General features: G+C 37.3%; 2 protein-coding genes across 10 annotated transcripts; one reads left to right on the plus strand and one right to left on the minus strand.

Annotated features, from left to right (window-relative positions):
• Nucleotides 1-415: 415 nt before the first annotated feature.
• On the minus strand, nt 416-3,224 carry LOC128267811 (ubiquitin-conjugating enzyme E2-22 kDa). Of its 4 annotated transcripts, XM_053004743.1 has the most exons (5): nt 3,178-3,224; nt 3,046-3,092; nt 2,576-2,752; nt 1,721-1,873; nt 416-1,640 (listed from the first exon to the last, which is right to left on the minus strand). In XM_053004743.1, the coding sequence occupies exons 3-5, from the start codon at nt 2,636-2,638 to the stop codon at nt 1,257-1,259; spliced, it is 600 nt and encodes a 199-aa protein (XP_052860703.1). In that variant the 5' UTR covers nt 2,639-2,752; nt 3,046-3,092; nt 3,178-3,224; the 3' UTR covers nt 416-1,256. The 4 variants fall into 4 exon arrangements, with proteins under 4 accessions (XP_052860703.1, XP_052860706.1, XP_052860702.1 ...); XM_053004746.1 differs by having other exon boundaries at nt 416-1,514; nt 3,046-3,224; XM_053004742.1 differs by having other exon boundaries at nt 3,046-3,224.
• LOC128267810 (ribose-phosphate pyrophosphokinase 1) lies at nt 2,245-14,291 on the plus strand. 6 transcript variants are annotated; one of them, XM_053004736.1, is made up of 7 exons: nt 2,247-2,410; nt 4,246-4,600; nt 6,128-6,311; nt 8,690-8,743; nt 12,936-13,034; nt 13,125-13,583; nt 13,656-14,291. In XM_053004736.1, exons 1-7 carry the CDS (start codon nt 2,356-2,358, stop codon nt 13,746-13,748), a joined length of 1,299 nt encoding a protein of 432 aa, XP_052860696.1. In that variant the 5' UTR covers nt 2,247-2,355; the 3' UTR covers nt 13,749-14,291. The 6 variants fall into 6 exon arrangements, with proteins under 6 accessions (XP_052860697.1, XP_052860696.1, XP_052860698.1 ...); XM_053004738.1 differs by lacking the exon at nt 2,247-2,410 and adding an exon at nt 4,046-4,164; XM_053004737.1 differs by lacking the exon at nt 8,690-8,743 and having other exon boundaries at nt 2,245-2,410.

Below are 14,291 nucleotides of genomic sequence, written 5' to 3' on the forward strand. Positions count from 1 at the left end.
TTCAGTGAAGCGGATTGTTTTTAAAGTTTGTGTGAAGTTATGGATATATCAATATAACTATATCAAATATCAAAATAACATGCCTTAAATCTGCAGAAGTAGCAGCAACAACACCTCACTAACCTAATTTCCTAACTAACTAACTCTACTACTAACTACTACAAATACCTCAAACGATTGCAACGGAGCAAACGATTGCAAACGGCATCCGCTATTGTAAAACGATTTGAAGCAGTGAAACAGAAACAATTTGGTGAGAAGCGAAACGACAAAATATGTATTTCACTTTTTCACTCATATTTTCTGCCCTTGTAACCTGTTGACTCGCTTGTGATATGTGACAAGAACATATGGTCTTCCCATATTCATATTGCAAGGCTAGTATTTATTTGAAAAAAATATGTGTGAATGTGTATGATAGTGTAGTTATGACATTTTATTATTAATGTTATTCTCAATACACCACATCTATTGCCGTTCCATCAACACGCACCAAGTAATGCCTCACCTCTATTGTATCATGCGTACGTGCGTTTGTGTAATATGAATTCATTTTTTGTCTTTAACTTATGTTATCACATTCTTCCGACTAAAATTTCCAACTGCTTCTCCTAGACATGATTGCTCTACAATTGTCAATACGAATTATAAAAAAAAAACTGGTGTTCCTTCTAAAAGGGCACATCTCGAATATATTTTCCTCCGAACTTCGCATGCGAATTGCTATGTTCAGTGTTTTCTAAGATATTTTGTGACCAGCACCAAACCTTTCATGATCTATTCGTATGCATTCTATGGCAGACATTCAAATAGTATCAAAATGTGTATAAGAGCTATAGCAATAAGCACTACCGCAAGTACCGCATTTTGTGCACAGACACGTCGAGGAACTGCTTTAAGGAGGACGAAGCAAATATGAACATAACGAATTTTCCAATAACTTATTTTTAAAAGCGTGAGCGAAAAAGAAAAGTATCGTTTTTTCTAACATGAGCGTTAGATTAACCAATTTTTTTTTTATTCCAATGACTATGCACATAAATCGCGTATATGTATGTGACAAACAATACATTTTCTGGGCGAAAATTGAAAACTATGTAAAACTTATTATGAAAGTGGTCGAACAGAATCGCACAAATTTACAATGTATGGTATAGAAACTCTCGGTCAAAGTGCCAATTTATATAAGGTAGTTATGGTAGGAAGGTACGGAAATGTGCGGTACAGAACTAAATGCCTCGCACAAAGTGCCCAAACTAACTGAAGAGTTGCTCCGATGCTCGTTCCAGGTGCCAATTATGGCGAGAAAGAGCAGCTCGAGCATCGTACTCTGGAATACCCATGTCACGTAACCGCTGCACCTTTTGATCAAAATCGGGGTTCGCGAACGGACCGCCAGCGTAAACGTTCGTCCAATGTTTCGCTGTGAGGATGAACATTTCGTGGCTTTCTTTGTACTGCGTCGCAACGACTGCATCTTGTGGATCGTCAGGTTCGGCCGCTGCCAGAAGTGCCTGCAATGATAATAGCACCGTTCGTAGGGTCATCGCTGCCGCCCAGTTATCCTTTAGTATATCCAGACAGATAGCGCCAGTGACGGAAGAAATGTTGGGATGCCAAATTTTGGTCAAGAATTTTACCTGCATAAAAGAAAATTAAATTCTACCCAAAATTATTTTCATTGCACCAATGTTTTGAACAAGGTACCATGCACTGTTACCTTGGGAGGATTGAACGGGTATGTTTCAGGAACCTTTATTTCTAGCACAAATTTTCCTCCTTCGTAAGGCGTATCCGGTGGACCGGCAATTTCACCACGAAGTTCCGTGAAATTGTCATTAACCATGTCCAGCTTTATCGAGCATTGTACTATCTGTCGAAATTGGAAGCACACAGAAACAGTTTCGGACGATATTTGTTTAATACAATTGTTATCAATATTTAATAACGAAATCAACTAATTAAAAACTAAAATATAAATTTAAAGATGAAGTACGTCTAGTACACTAGCAGCCACTCTGGAATGGTTAAATTGGTAATAATTTACAAATATGTTTACATGCATGAAGCAGAAACACGCCCAGGCATTTTGTCATACAGCGCAGCGATAATACAGCGATTGATTTGAAAATAAGCATGAAAGTTCAAGGTGATCTTGCGATAAGATGAAACTGGGCAATCACTGCTGAGTGGGTCAGGATTAGTTTAGTGACAACAGTGAGAATTGACGCAATTAGCTACCAGAGAACTGGAAACTAGAACTAGAATTGTAATAAATTCGGTACATGTTTATTTCTAGTGAATCTAAGTGAGTTTACTAAGAATCTAAGTGAGGGTGTACAGCAGAGAAAAAACATGAGTAGAGAAATACCCATCAAATCATCCAAGGCACTTCATACGACCGAGGACGGTATGTTAATAACGATATGAAAGCACCGTGAAAGGCTGTAATGTAGAATAATGTCTGTTTGGAATATTCCACAAATTCTAGTATTATGCAATGTGCTGAGTGACGAAACAAATGAATGTATTGCTAGTGTTTTTAGCAAGGGATTGGATAATTCTGTAAACTTACCTCCTCACTTTTCAGCACTTCCTTAAACTCCCGTTTGATACGAGACACTGCCATATTCGCCATTTTATGCAGCGCGTGCTTTTAATAGCGGAAGTGTCAAGAGATCGCGACCAACTATAGAACTACCACTTTCGAGGACCAGTTAATGAATGTGTGCTTCCAAACGGGACCGGGACCCTAAAATGAAAAGAAGCATATGAGAACAGCTTATGAGAACAGCAAAACGACGTTGAATATAGTATGATCGTTCCGAATTAAGATTGAACTAAAACTGTGAGAAATCCTATTCCATGTCACCATTTTTACATACATTTTCGGATGTTTGTATAGTCGAAATTCGTTTGAAGTTTTATTGACTTATAATTATGCTACTATTACCATTTGTTTTGAGAAATCGATTTGCAATTTGCCAAACTATTGCTAAAAAATTTTTACTTCATGATTTGCTCGTGTTTAACTCCACTACCTACCGCACTATACACTACGATGTACAACCTTCGGCAGGGGATTCTTTTATCTAATTATCAACAAAGGAAAAATAATTGAATTAACATCGCTATCAAGTTTCGATGGAACTATTGGTACAAACTGGGAATGAATACTTTATAACAAAATATATTTGCTTTATGTTTGCTCTAAATTATTCCCGATTTCGACGCAACAATTTGTTTCGGTGTGCGTGCGAGTCAAATGACAGCGTAAATGATTTCTACACGTAAGAAGAAAAATCATGTACATATACATAGACGCTGGCATGGCAAGCAGACTTTGCTCGTTTGACAAAATGCTCGCGCGGATTACAATGGTGAAATTGAAAGAAAGAGGTAAAGTGCAATCAAAAATATCTTTTTGTTTAGTTTGGTTTTTTAGTCGCGATTATTTATTTCTTCTTAGGGTAGAAATTAATTGGTGGCTTTCTTCCATTGAAACAGTTTTCGAATATTCGAAATGGAGAAAATGCAAGATTGTTGGTTTGTTGTTATTTTCATCCAATGAGGGAGCCTAATTTTTGACATACATGGTCGGTAACGATTTACGAACACAGTGTTAAACCAATCACTTCGTACAGAGAGTCTGATATGATTGTATAAGCCAATCAGAACGCAGCTTTTTGTGTTGTTATATCGTGTTGGTGATGTATCCTGAAGTGTGTATAACCTTTAAAAGAACTCGCTTAACCCAAATCATTTGCAAATAAGGCACAATCCGTCGCTCTGAGGATAACCGAAAACATAATCGTTTACAACCATTATTCATCACTGCATTGCTTAGATTCGCAACAATGGTAATAGATAAGCTCTAGTTCTAGTCAAGGGTTGTTCGACCTCATCAGGGTGAAAAAGGCTGACAAGCACATAAATGGAACGTGTTACTGTAGGTGTAGCAAATTGTAGGTGCACTGTGTGAATGTTTCCTTCGCCTTTTTGTGTGCTCAGTTGGGCTGAGTACGTTCCATGTCGGTAGTAGTGCGAAAGGAAAACCAACACACGTCTATTTCTGAAAGGTTGGTCGAAACGTCAGTCATTCGAATAGCAAGTTCTCCAGGTAGAAGCGGTCAAAAGCGGCGTGGAGCGTTTGAGTTTGTGGTGGTTAGCGAGGCATTCATTTTTCTCCCGTTCCAATGCTGCCGCAGTCATGTATACAATTGTAAACTCATTTTGACTTCCTAGATTGTGTGATGCCAGTGCGATCATCTCATCCAGTCCGCGCCTTAACGCTTGCTCGAAGTAACGTGGAGCAGGTTTGCGTTATCAGCTGCTCCTGTCCCAGTAATCTAGTGCATCGCACGCATTCGGATCATAACTTCGCCAGCAGCAGCAAAAGCAGCATAGAACCAGCAACGTCTATTTGTAGTACAAGTAACCGATCCGATAAAGCCGATCTTCGTCCGCTGGTGTCCAGAATGCCTAACATCAAAGTGTTTTCCGGCTCGTCTCATCCGGATCTTGCGTCTCGTATCGTTGATCGACTCGGTATCGATCTCGGAAAAGTGGTAACGAAGAAGTTCAGCAATTTGGAAACATGGTAAGTGCGTTTGCAAATAATAGTGTCAGTGAACATTTAAAAAGAGTATGATTTTATGAAGCTGTACTTAGTTTTTTTTTATCAGTGAAAACTGATAGTAAAGGAATTTGAAGTGTAGAATTTTTATTGTTAAACCACCAAAGATTACCAGGGCTGAAATATGAGGCTTACAATTTGATCACCCAAGCTCGTGATTCCCATCACCGGGAAATAATGGAACGTGGTCAGTTAAACATTAATTGATTTGCCAACACTTCCACGCTCTTGGCCTTCTGCACTGGCCAACAATAGCGAAATGCTATATTCTGAAAAAACTTGGATTCTTTATAGAAATGAGGAGAATATTGTTTAGTGAATTACTATCAGGGAAATTAGCTCAGTTCTCAATTAGCCTAGCAGTTCAGCGCAGCTCACACGTGTTTGTTTGGGTGGAAGCTGTTAGTTGGACAATCTGCACTCAGCCGTGCTTAAATGGCTTATTGACTACTTTTGGGTTATTGTTTTTGAATACTCCAATCGCATATGATCGATTATTCGGGATTTGCCAGAACATACAGGCTCGTAATGTGCAGAAGACTATCAGATCAGATTTCATATGATGTAACGTAATTCGCATGCAAAAATTTCAACGATGTTTGTTAGATAGCAACCGAGTTAGTAGCAGCATATTTAGTTTTAATCATTGCTGAATAATCTACTTTGTCGTAACTATCGTTGCTTGACTGTTGTCGTATCGATATGATACAACTATGAAAACAATGGTGGTTTCTGAACCTGAGTCCCATTAAAATGCAAAATGTACGAGTCCTGAATTTCCTGAGTCCGTTTATAATTTGTGTTTGGTTTTGTTGCGGGACGACCCTATCGTTACCGATCGTCTCACAATCTAACACAGATCATCGAGCCCGCAAACAATTGATCATTACGTCTTCATCACCTATAGGAAGACATGTTCAGACTGATGCTTTTATTTTGATTTTTAGAAACGCTTTTGTTCTTTTGCAATCATTGCAGTAGCTTATGCCAATGTCACATGTTAATAGTTTTGTTGACAACAACGTACTTACAAAAGTACGTTGTTCAATAGAACGACTATAATGTCTGCCTATCAACTGTAGGCTACATTGTATGCTGGTAGAGATATTCGCCCTTCGCTCTTGTCTTACATGATAATTCTCTGACAAAAAATCTTCAATCCTTAGTTTTGATGTATCGCATTTGTGATCAAATAATTTAAATCTTAGCCTGCTTAGCTGATATAGCGAGTGTAAGTGACATGAATTCCACTCAGGATTAACGTTATGTGACGTGATAAAATAACAAAAACATAAAATGATGAGTCTAAATGTGTCCTCTAATGTGCGAAATTTTTTTACTTTAGTATTTAAACAACTTCTTTCCCTTTTAACCGGAACCTATACAAATCTGAAGAAAATTGGATGGCTCTACTAAAGTCGGTTGCTTTCTATAGTAAGAACCGACTTTATGCTCTACATAAGAAGTTTTAAGAATCTACTCTGCTTACAGTGTTGAAATCGGAGAATCTGTTCGTGGCGAAGATGTGTACATTGTGCAGTCCGGCTCCGGTGAGATCAACGATAACTTGATGGAGTTGCTGATTATGATAAATGCTTGCAAGATTGCGTCTGCCTCGAGAGTGACCGCTGTGATACCATGTTTTCCTTACGCTCGACAAGACAAGAAGGACAAGGTGGGTAAAAGAATTCAGCCACTGTGGGAAGGTCAATATGGTACAAGGGATTTTTTCGCCATTCTGGCTTTATTATTTTTTCGTTTTTCCGCCATTCCAAATTTCGACAAGCAAACATTTTATGCACATCTAAGGCAGTGCCATAAAAATTTTTACTAGAGAACTGCTCTCTTAGTTTTACTGTTGTTGGTCTCTTAATAAAATAATGTGAAGATTTCAATTAACACGATGTACGAGTATTCAGAACATCTGGTCTGCTGTGCGTGTTCTTCTTCTTTCCATCCATTATTTTCTTGCCGTTTTGTGAATTGTTTTTTGCAAATTCATTTACTATGATTTAGTCAGGGGAGTACAGTGTGGAAATACTATTCGCTTTCTTTATTACATTTCTGTTTTTCGTATTGTATTTTTCAACCTTCGACTTATTTCCCTTCGGTTTCAAATTACTGAGAGCGGCGTTTCTCAAATCTGTGAAACATGTTTTGCTACGGCTAGTCGATCGCGTTTCCATGACGATAGAGCAAAAATATGGAACGTGACGACAGCTGTGAAATAACTGGCTACGTCGTTTGAATGCATGTTTTGTTTCTTTCAAGCAAAGGTTATCAGTGAGAAACGATGGAATCAACATTAGACATTCTAGATTGTGCGGGACAGCTCAGTTGGTTTTATTTTATGGCCTTTTGAAATGAATCAACGGGATCGTTGTCAATAATGCATAACCATTCGATTAGCTGCTCCACTAAGAAATGTTATATTTTTTATTATAATCGTAGCCATGATGAAACAATGTCGAAGCATCTTGTTTTTTTTTATTTTGGTTTGATTGGAAAAGATTTTTTCTATGACTAGGGCAGTCAAGAATGGGGTTTTGTTTTCAACTTGAATGGATATGGGCCAATGTGATCATGCTTATTGTAGTAAACCCACTTTAATTGCAATTAACATTAACATTATTTCTTTCCTTCTGTAAATACATGTGAGCGGTGTTATTTGTTTTGACACTCACACACACACACATACATACACACACACAAACACACACACATAAACACACACTATATGTCTAAATAGTCTAAAAAGAAATCCATTATTTTTGCGTGTACTTCAAAACATTATTTAAGATGGTTTTAATTGTCCGATTAGCGTCAAATATGCACCGTTTAGTTGGAAAATTTGTTGTATCTTTAAAAACATCTTCATAATACCTCTCTTGTTGAAGGATTAGTCGTCATTGGCGAAAAACTCGAGCAATCAATTTCCACAATCCTTTTTTGATCACAAGTTTTCATCATTCAGGAAATTTTATAATGCGTGAAAAAGGTGTCAATCGCTTGGTGCAAGGTCCGGACTATACGGTGGATGCCCTAAAACTTCTGAACCAAGCGCTCGGACCTTTTGGCGAGTCACTTAAGACGTGCGTGACATTTCGTTGTCCTGATGGAACACAAGACCTCTTCTGTTGGGCGATTCTGATCGTTTCTGGTCAATTGCTAGCTTCGAACGGTGCAGTAATTGACAGTACAGATTTGAATTTAGTGTTTGGCTACACGGAAGCAACTTATAATAAACGATTCCTTTCAAGTCCCAGTATATACCCAGTAGAACTTTCCTGGCCGTGAGTTCTGGTTTGACCACCGGTTAGGCTGCATCACCACGCTTAGACCACGATAATTTTTATACAGTTTAGAAATGTTTCAATTTCATTCCGTTTGGCCTAACTTACACAGATGGAAATTCGAGCCATCATGTATTTTTGGTGTAAATAGGGTGGCGCCCAAAGATTGAGCTTCTTTGTGGATCCAGCTTTGCACGAACGGCTTAAAACTGTTTGATAGTTAATCTTTATCTCCTGGCCGATGCTCCGATTACTAAAATGCTGATCAACTTTGATTATTTCTGTGATTTTATCGACATTTTCGATGACGTGTTAGCCTAGGCTTCAACATAAAAAATAACTGAAATGGTTCAACGAAATCAAAATTACACATTACTAGCGGTTACAGTATCGGCACCACAAACACCATGCACAATTTCAGCGCCCTAGCTTTAATTTTCGCATTTTTCGGACAAAAACTGTAAAATGTACCGAATTTTCTCTTCGTTGACCTCAATTTTTAACACCCTGTAAGTCACAAACAAAAAATAATGCAACCATTTTCTGAAGTGTGAATTGTCAGCTTTCAAATGAACTTAAACTTGAAACTGTACGATCAATACTTCACGAGATATCGAGCACTAAAGGCATCGACCGAAAAAATAATGGATTTCTTTTTAGCCAACCCTTTAGCCAATATATGTATATTTGGTATATAAAATATACCAAAGAAAACCAAAGAAATAAAGAGACATTTAAACGTATCCAATCACTCTCCTAGACGGGCGACGATAAGCTGGCAGAGCTTATGAAAACCAATGAATGGAAGTTCCGGGTAGGGAAACTAGGGGTCATGCCTCTTTTTTTATTTATCATCATCTTTTAATACGTACACTGCAATTAGCCAGTATTTTTGTCATATGTTTGCGTCCTTTCATTAGCTCAGCAAATATGCATCAATCGTTTCTTCACTGGGTTCAAAATTTTAATCAGCGCCTAAAGCATATTCGTATACAAAGCATTCTTTGAATGGTATGTGGAAATGAATAATTCGATCGGCCATCGGCATACTATATATATATATATGTATGTATTTAGATAAAGTGTGTGTGTCTGTGTATGTGTGTGTGTACGTGTGTGTGTACGTGTGTGTGTATGTATGTGTGTATTCCTTGTGTTTTAAAATATTATTTGATAATTTGATGATACAATAGGACTAGAATAAGACATTCTTAAGTAACGTAAAACTACTATATGGTATAACAACGTTCGATAACGTTGCGAACTGCTTGTTGGCATCAGAATGTCAGAACGTTTGTACGCCTTGATTGATTAAACCAGGACGAATTTGCGTTGTTTTGTAGAAGAATCAATGTACAATGTATGATGCGGTAATTTGTATCATCAATGTTATCATTACACAGATAAACCTTAATACAGTCAATGTTACGGGAATGTCTATGTTTTTACGGTAGAAAGCTAATCAAAATGTGCAAAAAGCTTTTTTATGGCCGTATTTATATGTGCAAAAGTTTTTTTTAATCATAGAAAAACGGACCGAGCCGTATTTATTACGTGCAAAAGTTGTTTCCGTCTGAAAACTAATTATACTGTTCCTGATCAGGCTCTTCGACCAGGTATAATGCAATTCCTTGTTGATTTTTTATCATTTGAGATTTTAAGCTTTTGAACTCAATTTGTACATTTACATAGGGTGTTTCAGTAACGACACATTTTTTCATTTGGTTATAAAAAACGGCTGAATGTTTTTCAATGCTTGAACATTGCTTTGAAAGCTTCATTAAAGATATTTATGTATAAAATATAATTTGGTTTGGTAATACCCACAAAGAGTGACTGTTTGGTGCAAATTTTGGGTGATTGATCTATTTTTTACTAAAGCGATCAACGTTAGTTGCAGACTTTAAAATATTGGGCGGTCGAAAAAGTCTTTTCATATTTCTCATCAAACTTCAAATTATTATTTAAGATACTTTTAATAGTCCGATTTGCGTCAAATATGCTTCATTTTGTTAGAAAATGTGTTGCCTTTTTAAAAATACCTTCATAACTCTCTTGTAAAAGGCTTAGTCGTCATTGGCGAAAAACTCGAGCAATCCATTTTGATAATCCTTTTTTGATCTCAGTTTTTTATCATTCAGGAAATTTTGTAATGCGCGAAAAAGGTGTCAATCGATTGGTGCATAGTCCGGACTATACGGTGAATGCATTAAAACTTCCCAACCAAGTTCCCGGACTTTCTGGCAAGCCACTAAAGATGTATGTGACATTTCGTTATCCTGATGGAACACAAAACCTGATCTGAATTTAGTGTTTAGCTACTTGGAAGCTGATAAAACGATTCCTTTCAAGCCCCACCATATACCCAGTAGAACCTTCCTAGTCGTGAGTCCTGGTTTAGCCACCAGTTAAGCTGCTTGACCACGCTTAGATGAAGACCGATTTCACATAATTTTGTTGTAAGTGACCCATTTCTCATCCTCAGTACCCATCCGTTTAAGATATGGGTCGATTTCGTTCCGTTTGGCGAAAACTTCGCAGATGGAAATTCGAGCCATAATGTTATATATGGTGTAAATAGGGTGGCGCCCAAACTTCGAGCTTCTTTGTGAATCCAGTTTTGCGCAAATGACTTAAAACTGTTTGATAGTTAATCTTAAGCTCCTGATCGATGCTCTGATTACGAACATGCCGATCAACTTTGAATATTTCTGTGATTTTATCGACATTTTAGATGACGTATCTGTCTAGGCTTCAACATAAAAAATAACTGAATAGGATCACCGAAGCTAAAATTTAACGTAGCTAGCTGTTAGGGAATCAGGAGGAATAAACACCATGCAAAATTTGAGTAGCCTAGCTTGAATTTTGGCCTTTTTCAAAGATAAATTGTAAAATGTACCGAATTTTCTCTATGGTGACTTCCATTGTTAACACCCTGTGACTCAGAAACGAATGGAACAAACAAAAAACAGTAAAAGCAGTTTTAAAAGTGTAAAGTATCAGCCTTAAAACGAGCCTAAACTTGAAACTGTACGATCGATACTTCACGAGATATCGATCATTGAAGGCATCTGTCGTGAAAACGTCGATTGCTTTTTCCCCAGTCTTAATATATACACGCTCAGACACACACATATTGACACGAGATCAGTAAGAACCGCATTTTGTGATTGGTTGCCAGGTGGTTGGTGATTGGTTTACCAATAATATAATTATCGAGAATCTGATTACTTCGTTAGATAAATTCTTGGTGAAAAGATGATATGAAGCAGCACCTGAGTAAAGCATGCTGCAAATTAGATTTTTATAGATTTAAAAACTGATGACTTCAACTGTAACTGATATGTATAATTGCCATATCTTCTTCTTTTGTGTGAAATAAATATCATGTTTTTTTTTTCTTTTCTTCATTTTTGCACGTCTGATGTGTTTAAATCATTTATCGTTCGTCATAAGGATTATATGCCAGAAGCATACCTAGTGAGTAGTTTAAGCATTTGAGTTGTACATTTAAAAATAAACAATAGAAAAAAGCGTGTGTTACATCACCACAATCATATTACTTGCTTTATAAGGGAAATAAAACAAATCCCAAAGTCAAACTCAAACATGAGAGTTTTTTAAAAATAACAGTAGAATTCGCGTGGGGTGTGTCTGGGTGGAAAACCATGAAACATATTGAGCGTGTGCCGAATTTGTTATATGTAAAGGGCGTAGTTTTCCCATGTTTTTGCACCTAGCCTAGACTCCTTCTATAGTTCATGAATCAATTCCTATTTGAATTCCTATTATTTTAAGATTTTCGATGATGCTGTATTACACAAGCATTACTAACACAGAAAATAAAATAGCTTTTTAGTTGGTTCCAAATCATTTGAATTCGAACACTGTGACTTATCTATGGTTATGATTCAAAGTTTATTACTATTATGTTTGTATTCATCATATTTCTTTGTTATAGGATGTATACCGAAATAAAGTACAGAAAACTTCATGCAATTGCATTGAAAGTGGTTTCATTAGAAGCCTGTTTTTATTGTCATTTAAGTTATAATTTTATTTTGGGCATGTTGGCGACGTGAGTGATGCGTACCACGCGTTATCAGGAAGGTTTTGTTTACACATGTTATATTTTCGCTGTTTTTCAAGAGGCAGGCAATTTCAAAACGAATTAAAAACATGCAACGTCAAAACGTTTCGTCAAGACGTTTTCGTAATATAACAAATTATATTTATGAGTTTTGGTTTGTTGTAAAACTACATTGGAGTTGCGTTAATGTTGATAAAAAGTAGTTTCAATATGGCGGCCCAACAATACAGAGCTTTTTGAACATCGATATATTTCACTTAATGGGTTGACAAATTTGTGGAAGTATCGCTCATCGCGTTCGAGCGGTTGCACCTTGTTAGCGTTTTGATTGTATAACGTATTCACGAAATCACGCTGTACAAACCACGTCGCCCGTCAGCCGAATAATTATATTATAACCTAAGTACCATGACATTATAATTTCAATGATTCATTGTTATTAAGCGAAGATTCTTTGTACAAATTTAACATTTACCTTGCCCATTATGTACTAATATTAAAATATGTTAAAGTATTTTTTTTGACATTACTTGTTCTAATTCGTTGTGTCGAATTAACTTACATTTCTGTCGAGTTATGAAAATAGTTGAATATAAAGTAATATGATGGCAGAATAATAATAATAATATAAAATATCGTTGTACTAACATTCTTCACAATGAGCAATGTTCTGATTACATAATAAAACTGTAGTGCATGATCGCATTTTCGATCGTGTAATGTTTGTGCGGCCTATGTGTTGCGGTTTCAATTAATCCGGGTAGGGTCGACGTTGGATGTATGTTTTATGTTTGGATATATTTTTATAAGTTTCACGGGGTCCAATGTTGCATTGAATATGGAAGGGGCACGACTAATGGAACATTTTATTACTTTTTAACATATCTACTGCTTTGTCGATGTACGCACGCAGAGCCGTGCCCCCATCTCTGCCAAACTGGTAGCTAACATGCTTTCGGTAGCCGGTGCTGACCACATAATAACGATGGATTTACACGCTTCGCAGATACAGGTGAGTAGTCTTTACATGTAACATGTTAATGTACATCTTACACAAGTTTTAATAACATTCTCCACCTTTTTTACATTTGTTTTAATTCAGGGATTTTTCGACATTCCGGTTGATAATCTATATGCTGAACCAGCAGTTCTGAAATGGATTCGCGAGAATATAGTTGAATGGCGAAACTCGATCATCGTGTCGCCAGACGCGGGAGGTGCGAAGCGTGTCACTTCGATTGCTGATCGTTTGAATGTAGAGTTTGCGCTGATCCACAAAGAACGGAAGAAGGCTAATGAGGTCGCGTCGATGGTACTCGTGGGTGACGTAAAAGATCGTGTTGCCATTCTTGTCGATGATATGGCAGACACTTGTGGCACAATCTGTCACGCTGCGGACAAGTTGGTGGAGGCAGGAGCAACCAAGGTGTACGCTATTCTGACGCATGGCATCTTTAGTGGGCCTGCTATTTCGAGGATAAACAACGCTTGTTTCGAAGCAGTTGTCGTCACAAACACCATCCCACAAGATGGACACATGAAGGACTGTTCGAAGATTCAGGTAAATTCATCCTTCTAAAAAAAAATTATTTTAAAGAAAAAATTAGTATTACTGTTATGATTTCTCTTATAGTGTATTGACGTTTCTATGATGTTTGCTGAGGCTGTCCGTCGGACGCACAATGGAGAGAGTGTGTCGTATTTGTTCTCAAATGTTCCTTACTAAAATATGCGGCCTACACGACCAAGTACTTTTCAACGAAGCCCCCACAAGTATAACACAAGATCAAACTATCAGCTTCACAGTTGTTGAAGATGTTTAGTGCCAGTCCACAACAAGTATGCTGTTCGAAAACGTGCGCAATATTTTGTCTTGAAAAGTAACACACTAAGCACGTCAAGTATAGTGCATTACATTTCAAGGTCTCTATATAGGAGGTCCCGCCGATTGATTTGTGGGGTAAGCTAGGTTCGTTAGCGGAAATCCAAGAACTGTTTTTGTCATTACCAACATAACTGCGGGATGTGTTGTGCACGCGCTATCATTTTGCGGCTACGCATACACTGCATTTTTTATATGTAGTTGATTCGATTGCAATGGGTGTCAGCTACGGTCATGCAGTAATTTGGTGATAACGGAAGCATTTGTTTGCATCGCAAAAGAGTTCTTGGACATCGTTAGTAGTATTTTAACGAACCTCCTATCCAGAGACCTTAGTCAAGTAGCGTAAGAGAGAAAATAAACAATCTATGCAAAAAAAGCTAAACT

Source organism: Anopheles cruzii, chromosome 2, assembly GCF_943734635.1.
Source record: "Anopheles cruzii chromosome 2, idAnoCruzAS_RS32_06, whole genome shotgun sequence".
Classification (NCBI taxonomy): Eukaryota; Metazoa; Arthropoda; class Insecta; order Diptera; family Culicidae; genus Anopheles; species Anopheles cruzii.

Excerpts from the sequence above, each read along its gene's own strand:
- LOC128267811 (XM_053004743.1), bottom strand. The coding sequence starts at position 2,638 with ATGGCGAATATGGCAGTGTCTCGTATCAAACGGGAGTTTAAGGAAGTG. Across the intron at positions 1,874-2,575 it reads AAGTGCTGAAAAGTGAGGAG|ATAGTACAATGCTCGATAAA; the intron begins GTAAGTTTACAG and ends CAATTTCGACAG. Across the intron at positions 1,641-1,720 it reads ACCCGTTCAATCCTCCCAAG|GTAAAATTCTTGACCAAAAT; the intron begins GTAACAGTGCAT and ends TCTTTTATGCAG.
- LOC128267810 (XM_053004736.1), top strand. The coding sequence starts at position 2,356 with ATGAGTAGAGAAATACCCATCAAATCATCCAAGGCACTTCATACGACC. Across the intron at positions 2,411-4,245 it reads ACTTCATACGACCGAGGACG|ATTGTGTGATGCCAGTGCGA; the intron begins GTATGTTAATAA and ends TTGACTTCCTAG. Across the intron at positions 6,312-8,689 it reads GACAAGACAAGAAGGACAAG|ACGGGCGACGATAAGCTGGC; the intron begins GTGGGTAAAAGA and ends TCACTCTCCTAG.